At 37.8% G+C, this 14,060-nt stretch overlaps 1 protein-coding gene across 2 annotated transcripts in view; it reads right to left on the reverse strand.

Annotated features, from left to right (window-relative positions):
• Nucleotides 1–217: 217 nt before the first annotated feature.
• Nucleotides 218–14,060, reverse strand: part of mettl25 (methyltransferase like 25) — a 36,688-nt gene continuing 22,845 nt past the window's right edge. Inside the window, exons 6-12 of one of the 2 annotated variants that reach the window (XM_060903314.1) lie at nucleotides 11,476–11,570; nucleotides 11,283–11,312; nucleotides 7,185–7,258; nucleotides 6,644–6,737; nucleotides 4,779–4,853; nucleotides 1,661–1,732; nucleotides 218–1,445 (exon numbers count right to left, since the gene is read on the reverse strand). In XM_060903314.1, the coding sequence (XP_060759297.1) occupies nucleotides 1,347–1,445; nucleotides 1,661–1,732; nucleotides 4,779–4,853; nucleotides 6,644–6,737; nucleotides 7,185–7,258; nucleotides 11,283–11,312; nucleotides 11,476–11,570 (539 nt within the window). In that variant the 3' untranslated portion in view covers nucleotides 218–1,346. Of the gene's footprint in view, nucleotides 1,446–1,660; nucleotides 1,733–4,778; nucleotides 4,854–6,643; nucleotides 6,738–7,184; nucleotides 7,259–11,282; nucleotides 11,313–11,475; nucleotides 11,571–11,770; nucleotides 13,214–13,399; nucleotides 13,651–14,060 lie in introns of those variants that run through there. The other variant, XR_009651015.1, reaches the window with a different exon arrangement.

Consider the following 14,060-nt stretch of genomic DNA (forward strand, 5'->3'; position numbering starts at 1 on the left):
GTTAACTCCACTTCACATTAGGCCATATCACACTAACCCAGGAATGATTATTTTGCCATAACTATAATACTACCATAATTTGATTAAAATCCTTTAGTGACTTTTATATATGGATTAGCTTATTGCTGCCAATCCTAGCATCAGTACATGTTTAAAGAAAAACAGCACATGCAGATAAGTGCAGCAAAGCTCAAATAAGATTTATTTTCTTGAACAGATGATTTTTGTATTCATAAACACTTTTAGCTTGTAGCTGTAGCTATCTGGACTATACACTGAGTAAATGTGATTCAAACAGGAACTTTCAAAAAAGCACTGTAAAACATTTCAGCCTTGTTTACTTACGTCCACTTACTTTTCCTCTTTAACTCAATGAGCTCTGAAAAGTGTTTTAATTTGAACTAATCTGTGCAAGTTTTCAAAGGTTAGACTTGAATTACTTAGTTGTCTTGACTAGTTGAGACTTTTTCTGAATTGAAACAATCGTCAAATTGAGTTACACTACCGTTCAAAAGTTTGGGGTCACCCAGACAATTGTGTGTTTTCCATGAAAAGTCACACTTTTATTTACCACTATAAGTTGTAAAATGAATAGAAAATATAGTCAAGACATTTTTTCTGGCCATTTTGAGCATTTAATCGACCCCACAAATGTGATGCTCCAGAAACTCAATCTGCTCAAAGGAAGGTCAGTTTTATAGCTTCTCTAAAGAGCTCAACTGTTTTCAGCTGTGCTAACATGATTGTACAAGGGTTTTCTAATCATCCATTAGCCTTCTGAGGCAATGAGCAAACACATTGTACCATTAGAACACTGGAGTGAGAGTTGCTGGAAATGGGCCTCTATACACCTACCGTATGTAGATATTGCACCAAAAACCAGACATTTGCAGCTAGAATAGTCATTTACCACATTAGCAATGTATAGAGTGGATTTCTGATTAGTTTAAAGTGATCTTCATTGAAAAGAACAGTGCTTTTCTTTCAAAAATAAGGACATTTCAAAGTGACCCCAAACTTTTGAACGGTAGTGTAACTTGCATTTTCAAGGCAGCAGGTGAACTTGCATTTCCAAGTTAAACCAATTTGAAATGTTTTACAGTGAGATCCTTTTGGTTCTGAGTTAAGTTAGAATGAATAATATCGCAAAAAATAAACCAGAAATGTCTTATGTTTAAATCATTATTTTATAATAATATACAGATCCTTAAATGTGACAATGTTTATAATAGAAGATGGCAATTAAGACATGAATATACAATGAAAATATAAAAATTGGAGTGTTTAATTAAAACAATAATAGTACTACAATAAAAATCAGACTTGACGTAAAGCATATTTGGGCTTTATCGAATACCACGCCCCTTTATTCCAACAATAGCGTAACATCTGGGGGACAGGAGTGGGTTGAAGAGCTGGACCAGGGTGGAGTAGGACACATTCTCCTGTTAAAGCATATCATTTCATATAAAATTAATAGTTTAGAGAGGCGCATGGACACTATATCGATATCCATAGTGCTATATCTGTTGCTGCAGATCAGTCATGAATAGCTATGTAGTTTAACATTCTTAGACAACAATGAGTGAAAAGCTGACAGCAAAGACTGTCCCGGGCTACTGATTTCTCCAACAGATTCCAGTATTGCTGGCTTCATTACCTGTTCCTTCAAGTAGCACAGACGGTCCAGCAGGATAAGACCTTCAATACATGGAGCCAAAGTCACCTTTAACTGAGAGCGAACACAACAGAGTCAAACGCCATTTATTTAGGGTTTTTTTCTTTTGCTCACCCCCCCGTAATATAGATAAACACCTACAAATGTTCTATATTCTGATAAAATACTAATATGTGTGTTTTAAAAGCCTTATTTGGACAGGGTTATCTCCAGTAGTATCACTCAGTCAAGTCCAGCCAAATCGTTCACGTCTATAATTTTTTACAGGTTACACATTTACACATTCCTGTGTCCATGCAGTCTTTAAAATACTGTACTACTTTTAAATGATCTGTAAAAATAACTCCAGGTACTGTATATCCTGTCTGAATTGGCATGTTAGTAAAGAGTCCATTATTTTACATGGGAAAAAGAGACACATCACACTTTTTCTTATGTATGAAGACACTCCAGCATGGGTGTAAAAATGCGTATGGACGGTATGGACACGTCCATACCAATATTCAGCGGAGTTTAAAATGTCCATACCATTTTTGAATGGAGAAGCCGCGATGCGGGAAACGCTGAATAAAAACACCAAACGCGGTATCGCTTCCAGCTGATTTTCAGTTGTGAACAGACCTCTCAAAGACGGCTGACTATTGGTGGGGACAGGTAAAAAAGCTTTATGAAGCTTTGATTGGCCCACCTCCCGTTGCCTTGACGTTGCTATGGTTTTTTGTTGTCATTGGCTGTAAGCAGTAGCAAGCGGTAAAATCAGCATCCAGCTCGCTGCTACAGCAAAACAGCACACAGGCAGTGATGTCGGGCAATAAAAGAAAACGTAAGGAGGACATAAGACATTATTTTACCCAGTCAACGGTAAGCTATTCAAAACAAAATAGCCTTGTTAGAGAACCTCTTCAGACAGTGACGTTTTCTTCTGCCAAGCGCTCTCTCTCTCACACACACACACTAATAAATGCTTGTAGGTAATGCTAAATGTTTACTTATATTTACTTTTTTCTTGCTCATTGTTTGCATGTATATGCATATGTATATATGCATGTGTATATGCGTATGTATGTAACCTCTGCAATAAAATGTGAAAATGTAAAAATGTGAAACAATTGTCACTTAACCCTTTCAACTTAATGAATAAACATTTTTGCAAAATGCACTACAACTACCAAAACTCTTCACACTTCTCCCACCCATACCTACATTACTTCCAGATTCTGAAATTGCAGTAACTCAAAAGGAAGCACATGATGTTTCAAATGTGTGAAAATAGTAAAAGTTGTGTAAAAATGAAGCAGCAGCACATAATTTTGATTGATTGTGTTGTTGTATTTTGGGTAGGTCATCCACTACAGCGAAATTCACAGCAACTTCAATGTCCACTTTCTCTGTGTGATAATGTATTGCCCGTATACATGCAGATGTTAGCCTAAGTCTAAGTGTACCTGGTGCTAAAAATCAAAATAACACAAAGGAATGGACAACCAATCATTTGTGCAGTGTAGGCCACATTTCGTGCGACAACCATGGCGCACTGGGGCGCTTGGCCAAATTATGTCCCCACCAATATCAACACCGTTTTTACGCCCTTGCACTCCAGGAAGCACTCTTTAGTATTGTCTGCCCAAACCAAACCAAATTTGACCAGGTTTAAAATGCCAAGCAATGAAATATTATAAAGAATACATTCTAGTAATGATCGTTTGGAGAGTATGAATTAATTTATACCAAGATCTTGTATCGTATTGAGAATGTACAAATCGCTTCAAATAATTAGACATCCTACACTGACATAACATAACAGATATCTTGTCCCGTCTGAATAATACTAATTATTCTATCCACATTCACTGGATATGAGCAATCACACGCTCTGACTGGCTACTCTACTACTAGGATATCAGCTCATATACCATGAGTAGAGAAAAACAAAATGGCGGACTGTGTTGCTGAACCAACCGAGGATGAAATAAAAACTCAGCTCGAAAAAAAAAATTCCAAAAAATACAAAAAAAAAAAAAGCAACAAAATATGAAATAAAAGAATTTGATGGTAAAAACGTATCTTTTTTTATTTTTCAAGAATTATTATCGCATTTTTCACAAATTGTGGTTGTCATTTCAGCGGTTTGTTTACATTCTAAGTGGAAATTATTTTGTTGGATGTTTTGTATCAAGTTTTTATTTATTGAATTTGCAAAAAATACAAATAAAAATGCTCTGTTTCTCAAAATCCAGTGAATGTGGACAGAATAAAACAGTTATTCCACTCAATCTCGTCGTACATGGCTTATAGACAACTCGGTGCTACGCTCCTCATTGGCTATCAGCTCATGTACGACTTGATTTCATGGAATAACTGTTAAATAGACTCTGAAATAAAAAAAAGATCTTTTATATTGATAGTTTATTCCTTCGATTCAGTCATTTAAAATAAATTCCTGTTTGTTTTGTAATTTTCTTTTAAAATGTACTAACTTTTGCCTGTTTCTAATTGTCTTCTGATTTTTGGTGATGGCACCATGCACGTGTAGACAGGATGAAAAAAAAAATGTAGTGTTGCATGTAGACTAGCATCCTGGTCTGACTCCATGTTCTTTTAAAGTGCCTCCTATTCAAAATTCACATTAAAATCCCATCCAGAGCAACTGCACTCTGAAATACGTGAATTATAATTTCTGTTTTCTTTTTTGTCTTTAATTCGATAATAGTTCTCATTATGTACAGTGGTGTCCAAAAGTCTGAGACCGCGAATGAAAATGTTTCTATTTTTACTTCTCTTGATTCAATAGATGATTCAAGAGATGAGGCATGAGGAAAATCTGACCTTTTCTACAAAGCAGTTAACATGGTCAATCTTACAGATCTGTTGGCATTTAAATAGGGACCGAGAAATAGTGCAGAACCTTGAATATTAAAGATGCAAGATACTGAACATTTACTCTCTTTCTTTGAAATATTTCAAATTTCTATAAACTTCTGTTTAGTTCCAATTTTAAATGAAGAAAAAATATTTTTGGACCCCACTGTATATATTATACATTGTAAATACAAACTGTCTTCGATATAGTTTGGACCAAAGGCCCTGAAACGGAGCTCACCATGTTGAAGGCCACCATCTCATTCATCCTAGAGATGTACAGGTCATGGTAACTCTGAATCACATTGTCTGAGAGCTGACGAAGAAGAATCAGAGACACATAAAAAAAAGAAAATTTGGACATAAGAAGCAAATCCTAAAATCAATCATGAGAAATGCATAGTTTACAAAACGACATGTATGAAAACGGACTGACAGAATAAAATTCAAGACTGTCACATTACAGTTTAACAAAATATTTATCTCTTGGAATTATTTAAAAATATCATTTTACCTGTAAGACATCTACATTTATTTATTTCTTTATTTGACTTAATTTCATTAAAGCTAGACTGCCTTTCAGATTTTTCAAGTGTAGGTCATAAAAAGAATTTTCCCCAACACCCAGTTATTTTTGTTTAGTGGACTGAAAGCTATTGAATTCAAATCACAGACTTCCAATTTTATTAGTTTTTTTTAAATCGAACAATTAATGAATTTAGGACCGCGTGGCCCTAAATTCTCTGCTATTTTTTCCTGCTTCACCATGACCCAATTCAAGATACTACGTCATGTATCACATGGTGGGCTTTCCCTGTTCATGCAAAGCATTGTGGGATGCAAATTTGAAAAAGGAGAGAAAAATGGAGGACGCGAATGAAACGTGAAAGACCGACTACAGTAACAGAAAGCGAGAAGAAAAGACGTTACGTTGCGAAGGAAAGGAAATGCAGGACCAAACTAATAAATATCGGCGGTCAGCGAGCACCTCGGTGTGATCAGCTGTTCATTTAGCGACAGAATGATGGAACTGTCAGTGCACGGTCAAAGGTAAACCTGTAGATGGCAGTAATGCAACACTGTGGATGGCAGCTGCCGTAAAACCCAAAAGAAGAAGGTGAACTTGCGCATGCGCACACGGACTTCCTCTGTTTGCTTGACTGCACGAAGTGAGAGAGTTCATGCACATTAGTTGCTAGGGAATCCCCTCAAATTAAACAACATCCCAGCCACAGAATGGCCTGTATATATATATATATATATATATATATATATATATATATATATTATATACACACACACACACTGTATATAACAGAAATAAACATACACTACACTACCGTTCAAAAGTTTGGGGTCACTTTGAAATGTCCTTATTTTTGAAAGAAAAGCACTGTTCTTTTCAATGAAGATCACTTTAAACTAATCAGAAATCCACTCTATACATTGCTAATGTGGTAAATGACTATTCTAGCTGCAAATGTCTGGTTTTTGGTGCAATATCTCCATAGGTGTATAGAGGCCCATTTCCAGCAACTCTCACTCCAGTGTTCTAATGGTACAATGTGTTTGCTCATTGCCTCAGAAGGCTAATGGATGATTAGAAAACCCTTGTACAATCATGTTAGCACAGCTGAAAACAGTTGAGCTCTTTAGAGAAGCTATAAAACTGACCTTCCTTTGAGCAGATTGAGTTTCTGGAGCATCACATTTGTGGGGTCGATTAAATGCTCAAAATGGCCAGAAAAAATGTCTTGACTATATTTTCTATTCATTTTACAACTTATGGTGGTAAATAAAAGTGTGACTTTTCATGGAAAACACAAAATTGTCTGGGTGACCCCAAACTTTTGAACGGTAGTGTATCACAATGACCAAATTTCAGCGGGAACTAAATTTCCCCGATTTTATGAAATCGAGAGGCCGTCTAGCTTTAAATATAAATGAATATATTGAGTTTAGGAAAAAAATATACCAGGATTATCATATAACCCAGATTATAATACATCTGACAAAAAGTAGCAGAATTATGACATGGTCTTGAGTTCTAAGGAAAATAAAATTAAGTTGTGTCTCTCTTTCATTTTCAGTGTCATCACATCTGACCTTTGAATCGTCCAAATCCAGTTTCCTGAGAGCTCTCCTCACGTAGTCCACAAATGAGGACACTTTGGCATAAACGTTCCCAACACGTTTCTCGCTGCAAACAAGAAAGCCGATCAGGATGATGTTGCAAACATGTTATTATTGCATGATTTATAATATTCAAAACCATCGTAAAATCCTCGATATACATGTGACCACATCACAGTAAATCAATTCTGTATAAATGCATCAGGTTTTAAACCAATAAAACAGTTATACTTAAGTTGTTCTTCTGGCCATGGAATACCTTAATCTTTATGGGTAAGGAGATTTTAGAAGACCCTTATCCTTAATAAAATCACTATACATACACTAACTTGCATGGTTTATTGCTTTATTATACACTGTCAGAGTAAAAAAAAAAAAGCAATGATTCAAAACTCAAGGTCTATTTCTACTTTTACAGTAAAGCCCTGGTGCTTTCACAGTTTTGCAAGAAAAAAAGGATGCAAACATTTGTACTGAAATGTACTGTGTGTATAATATCTCATATTGTAGGTACCTCTTATGTGCATCATAGTGATCCTGTAAAATAACATGAAGAACAGCCCGATAGAAGAGCGATTCCATAGGAAGCTGAGACGAAGAAGAGGTGGACATGGTAATTAGAAAATCTTTGTGTTTACAGTGGTGCTTGAAAGTTTGTGAACCCTTTCGAATTTTCTATATTTCTGCATAAATATGACCTAAAACATCATCAGATTTTCACACAAGTCCTAAAAGTAGATAAAGAGAACCCAGTTAAACAAATGAGACAAAAATATTATACTTGGTCATTTATTTATTGAGGAAAATGATCCAATATTACATATCTGTGAGTGGCTAAAGTATGTGAGCCTTTGCTTTCAGTATCGGGTGTTTAGTTGCAGCAATAACTGCAACTAAACGTTTGCGGTAACTGTTGATCAGTCCTGCACACCGGCTTGGAGGAATTTTAGCCCATTCCTCTGTACAGAACAGCTTCAACTCTGGGATGTTGGTGGGTTTCCTCACATGAACTGCTCGCTTCAGGTCCTTCCACAACATTTCGATTGGATTAAGGTCAGGACTTTGACTTGGCCATTCCAAAACATTCACTTTATTCTTCTTTAACCATTCTTGGGTAGAACGACTTGTGTGCTTAGGGCCATTGTCTTGCTGCATGACCCACCTTCTCTTGAGATTCAGTTCATGGACAGATGTCCTGACATTTTCCTTTAGAATTCGCTGGTATAATTCAGAATTCATTGTTCCATCAATGATGGCAAGCCGTCCTGGCCCAGATGCAGCAAAACAGGTCCAAACCATGATACTACCACTACCATGTTTCACAGATGGGATAAGGTTCTTATGCTGGAATGCAGTATTTTCCTTTCTCCAAATACATAACGCTTCTCATTTAAACCAAAAAGTTCTATTGTGATCTCATCTATCCACAAAAATTTTTTTCCAATAGCCTTCTGGCTTGTCCACGTGATCTTTCGCAAACCGCAGACAAGCAGCAATGTTCTTTTTGGAGAGCAGTGGCTTTCTCCTTGCAACCCTGCCAGGCACACCATTGTTGTTCAGTGTTCTCCTGATGGTGGACTCATGAACATTAACATTAGCCAATGTGAGAGAGGCCTTCAGTTGCTTAGAAGTTACCCTGGGGTCCTTTGTGACCTCGCTGACTATTGCACGCCTTGCTCTTGGAGTGATCTTTGTTGGTCGACCACTCCTGGGGAGGGTAACAATGGTCTTGAATTTGCTCCATTTGTACACAATCTGTCTGACTGTGGATTGATGGAGTCCAAACTCTTTAGAGATGGTTTTGTAACCTTTTCCAGCCTGATGAGCATCAACAACACTTTTTCTGAGGTCCTCAGAAATCTCCTTTGTTCGTGCCATGATACACTTCCACAAACATGTGTTGTGAAGATCAGACTTTGATAGATTCCTGTTCTTTAAATAAAACAGGGTGCCCACTCACACCTGATTGTCATCCCATTGATTGAAAACACCTGACTCTAATTTCACCTTCAAATTAACTGCTAATCCTAGAGGTTCACATACTTTTGCCACTCACAGATATGTAATATTGGATCATTTTCCTCAATAAATAAATGACCAAGTATAATATTTTTGTCTCATTTGTTTAACTGGGTTCTCTTTATCTACTTTTAGGACTTGTGTGAAAATCTGATGATGTTTTCGGTCATATTTATTCAGAAATATAGAAAATTCGAAAGGGTTTACAAACTTTCAAGCACCACTGTAAATGCCTAATTATACAGTACTGTGCAAAAGTCTTTGGCACATGTAAAGAAATGCTGTAGACCAAAAATGGCTTAAAAATAAGGAAATGAAATGTTTCAACATTTAAAAAAATACTATACAGTGGTGCTTGAAAGTTTGTGAACCCTTTAGAATTTTCTATATTTCTGTATAAATATGACCCAAAACATCATCAGATTTTCACACAAGTCCTAAAAGTAGATAAAGAGAACCCAGTTAAACAAATGAGACAAAAATATTATACTTGGTCATTTATTTATTGAGGAAAATGATCCAATATTACATATCTGGGAGTGGCAAAAGTATGTGAACCTCTAGGATTAGCAGTTAATTTTAAGGTGAAATTAGAGTCTGGTGTTTTCAATCAATGGGATGATAATCAGGTGTGAGTGGGCACCCTGTTGTATTTAAAGAACAGGGATCTATCAAAGTCTGATCCTCACAACACATGTTTGTGGAAGTGTATCATGGCATGAACAAAGGAGATTTCTGAGGACCTCAGAAAAAGCGTTGTTGATGCTCATCAGGCTGGAAAAGGTTACAAAATCATCTCTAAAGAGTTTGGACTCCACCAATCCACAGTCAGACAGATTGTGTACAAATGGAGGAGATTAAAGACCACTGTTACCCTCCCCAGGAGTGGTCAACCAACAAAGATCACTCCAAGAGCAAGGTGTGTAATAGTCGGCGAGGTCACAAAGGACCCCAGGGTAACTTCTAAGCAACTGAAGGCCTCTCTCACATTGGCTAATGTTAATGTTCATGAGTCCATCATCAGGAGAACACTGAACAACAATGGTGTGCATGGCAGGGTTGCAAGGAGAAAGCCACTGCTCTCCAAAAGAACATTGTTGCTCATCTGCAGTTTGCTAAAGATCATGTGGACAAGCCAGAAGGCTATTAGAAAAATGTTTTGTGGATGGATGAGATCAAAATAGAAATTTTTGGTTTAAATGAGAAGCATTATATTTGGAGAAAGGAAAACACTGCATTACAGCATAAGAACCTTATCCCATCTGTGAAACATGGTGGTGGTAGTATCATGGTTTGGGCCTGTTTTGCTGCATCTGGGCCAGGACGGCTTGCCATCATTGATGGAACAATGAATTCTGAATTATACCAGCGAATTCTAAAGGAAAATGTCAGGACATCTATCCATGAACTGAATCTCAAGAGAAGGTGAGTCATGCAGCAAGACAACGACCCTAAGCACACAAGTCGTTCTACCAAAGAATGGTTAAAGAAGAATAAAGTGAATGTTTTGGAATGGCCAAGTCAAAGTCCTGACCTTAATCCAATCGAAATGTTGTGGAAGGACCTGAAGCGAGCAGTTCATGTGAGGAAACCCACCAACATCCCAGAGTTGAAGCTGTTCTGTACGGAGGAACGGGCTAAAATTCCTCCAAGCCGGTGTGCAGGACTGATCGACAGTTACGGGGAATGTTGAGTTGCAGTTATTGCTGCAGAAGAGGGTCACACCAGATACTGAAAGCAAAGGTTCACATACTTTTGCCACTCACAGATATGTAATATTGGATCATTTTCCTCAATAAATAAATGACCAAGTATAATATTTTTGTCTCATTTGTTTAACTGGGTTCTCTTTATCTACTTTTAGGACTTGTGTGAAAATCTGATGATGTTTTAGATCATATTTATGCAGAAATATAGAAAATTCTAAAGGGTTCACAAACTTTCAAGCACCACTGTAAACAGTAATCAGTAAGCCATAATAAATAAAACAAAGTCAATATTTGGTGTGAGACAATGCTTTACTTAAAAAAAAAATTAAAAATAGTAATCTCAGGTACAAAGAGTGCAGTTTATGCAGAAATGAGCTGTAGGTTTTACTGAGCGCCTTCCAGAAACAGCCAAAATTCTTCTGGACACTTTATCACATTCGCTTCTTAATTTTGCACCAAAACCCAGCAGCCTTCATTATGTTTTAGTTTTTAATCTGAAAAGTGCTCTCTTATGTAATATGCTGCTCAGATTCAAACATTTTTTTTTTCCTGTAACATTTAATTTTGTGCTGGAAAATGAACGTTTGGACTCTAAAATGTTTTTGTACCAACTCGATAATGTAGAAGTCATAAAATAGAAATCGATAAAGTTTGTATGAAAAAAAATAGGGTTCCTAAGACCTTTGGACAGTATTGTAAATTTTTATTTTTTATTTTTTGCTAAATCATTGAAAACACATAACTCTAACCACAAAGTGATGAATATTTATATCCCGCCACTCTACTGTAATGGTAGCACTGGTATTCAATATGCTCTTATTACTGTAATACAAAATCTCTCTCCATTTGCTGAATGGCATGAATTGATTTAATGAGTTACTCACCCCTCCTCCAACTGATACTCTCTCAAGAGCCTAGGAATGAAAGACGAGTAAATAAGAATAGAAGCCTGACGTATAACCCACGTGGGTTGTAATGCATTGAGAGTGAATCAAGTATAATTCTATCAGTTGATCAGTAATAAGAACAATATCTTCAACCAAAGTTAAAGCCAACTTTTTTTTTTTTTTAACTTACAAGACATGCAGACATTCTGGCGTTCCGCCCGCAGAAGCATGTCTGCTCTCGTAAATATTGGCTCATGGGAAATCCATACACACCACTCTCACATTCTGGTCAAGACAGGCAAGTTGTGGAATAGAAAAGATGAAATCAAGAATGAAAAATATATAATTATATAGATACATAATTATATAAAACTGTTCTCATGTCTCAGTAATGAAACATGACATAAACAAGAAGTTAGCCTGCAATACATTATTGCTTCACATTTGTTTTCTCATTGGAACCTGAAGCATGGGAGTGCACGTACACAGAATTGAGGAGAGACAACCAGACTGCAACCTTCAGGATACTGAAGCTTTTGGTGCACAAAAGATAATACACATTCCATGAGACACTTCATGAGGTGCTCAGTGAGATGGTCTATGAGATGCTCCATCAAATAGTCTGTGAAACACTCCATGAGACAGTCCATAAGACGCTCCATGAGACAGTCCATAAGATGCTCCATGAGACAGTCCATGAGATGCTCTATAAGACTGTCTATGGGACACTCAGTAAGACAGTCCATAAGATGGTCCATGCTTTATGAGACACTCCATTAGATACTATGTGACATGCTTGATGAGATGTTTCATAAGACACTTCATAAGCCAGTCCATGATGTGCCATCAGATACTCTATGAGATGTGCCACAAGATGTAACATATGATAGTCCATGAGATGATCCATGAGACAATCCATGAGATGAGATGATGATGTTTGTCCTTTGGGGTCGAAGATGACCATGACTTTAATTTGGTGGGTGGCGGTCATGGGTCTAAAGGTGACTGATGAGGCCAATCCAGGCTTTGAAGGTACACCCACATGTTGGGCACGTGTGGGTGGGTGCTGTAGTGGGGGTGGCAAGAGTTTGAGCCTTCCGTGCAGCTCGTTTCTTCTGGGCCTCAGTGATGCATTTCATCTCTGCTGCACATGCACCACATGGTGAGCTTTGCTCGCCATGCTGGACGATCCTGAGCAAGCGACTCCCAGGCGTTGAGATCAATTTCTCGGGTTTTGAGGGACACTTTGAGATTGTCCTTGAAGCGTTTCTTCTGCCCATCAGATGAGCACTTGCTTTGGCACAGCTCTCCATGCAACAACTGTTTGGGCAGTTTGACATTCTGACAACATAGCCCGATTCATGAGATGCGCCATGCATGACACACTCCATAATATGCTTCATGACATAGTCCATGACTAACTCCATGAGATGCTCAATGACATCCTCTAAGACCTGCTCCATGAAACACTCTACGAGATGGTCCATAAGACATTCAATAAGACATTCCATGAGGCAGAGCTTGTGACACTGAAACTACTGCTACAAAAACTACTGCTGCAGTGTTAGCCAGTACGACTTTACAGAGTTTATACCTGTGGAGGACGGCCCCGTATGGACTGTTGAAAGTCACACTTGGAAGACGCTCTGGACACTTACAGTAATACTTTTATGGCTGAGGACTACAGTTGACTTGCTAACTTTAGGACTGCAGTTGTCATGAACAGTTTTGCACTCAAGTTTCCATCAATGAAGAGTTTTTAACATCAACAAAACTGACTTCATGTTAAAACTGTTAATGTTATAGTCATGTTATCTGTTGTTGCCCAAATGAGGATGGGTTCCCTTTTGAGTCTGGTTCCTCTCGAGGTTTCTTCCTCGTGTCGTCTGAGGGAGTTTTTCCCTTGCCACCGTCGCCACAGGCTTGCTCTTTGGGGATAGATTAGGGATAAAATTAGCTCATGTTTAAAGTCATTAAAATTCTGTAAAGCTACTTTGCGACAATGTCTGTTGTTAAATGCACTATAAAAATAAACTTGGCTTAGATCACTTTGTAGAAAATACAGAATGAGGATTTATTGTCATTGTATAAATACAACGAAATTAAAAGCTAACCTTAAGGTGCAAAGCTCAGTGAGAAAGTGCCATCAAGGAGGATGAAGCTTGCTGGTCACTACCATAGACATCGAGAGCTCCCAGCCAGTAGACTGGTGCTATGGGAGCCAGCACATGGGGGACGGGCACGAGGACGTCCCACCCCAACATACGTGGACGTGCTGAGGAGAGACGCAGGAGTGGAGAGTTCTGGGGAACTGGCCAGATGTATGGAGGATCGAGACGACTGGAGACTCCGTTGTCAAGCTCGTCTGTAGACGACTTAACGATGATTAAGGTGCAAGATGACATATAAATAGGGGGAAAAAAACCACTAGACCACAACATAGTACAATACCCAAAACATACAACGTACAACAGACATCTACGAAGAGAGGGAAAAAAAAACAACAACCATAAAGTGCATATTACATTGGTTATTATTGCACTATTGAGGTAGATACTAATGATAGATAATAAATAATATGGAACAGTCAACAAGGAGTGGGTTTAATGCATGTTAGCATTCAGTAGGGTTATGGCTCTAGGGATAAAACTGTTCTTGAGTCTGTTAGTCCTGGACCTGATGCACCTGTAGCGCCTCCCAGAGGGCAGTAGGTCAAACAACTGATGACTTGGGTGAGAACTGTCCTTAACAATATTTCTTGCTCTGGTGAGGCAG

This window comes from Neoarius graeffei, chromosome 21 (genome assembly GCF_027579695.1).
Source record: "Neoarius graeffei isolate fNeoGra1 chromosome 21, fNeoGra1.pri, whole genome shotgun sequence".
NCBI classification, from domain to species: Eukaryota; Metazoa; Chordata; class Actinopteri; order Siluriformes; family Ariidae; genus Neoarius; species Neoarius graeffei.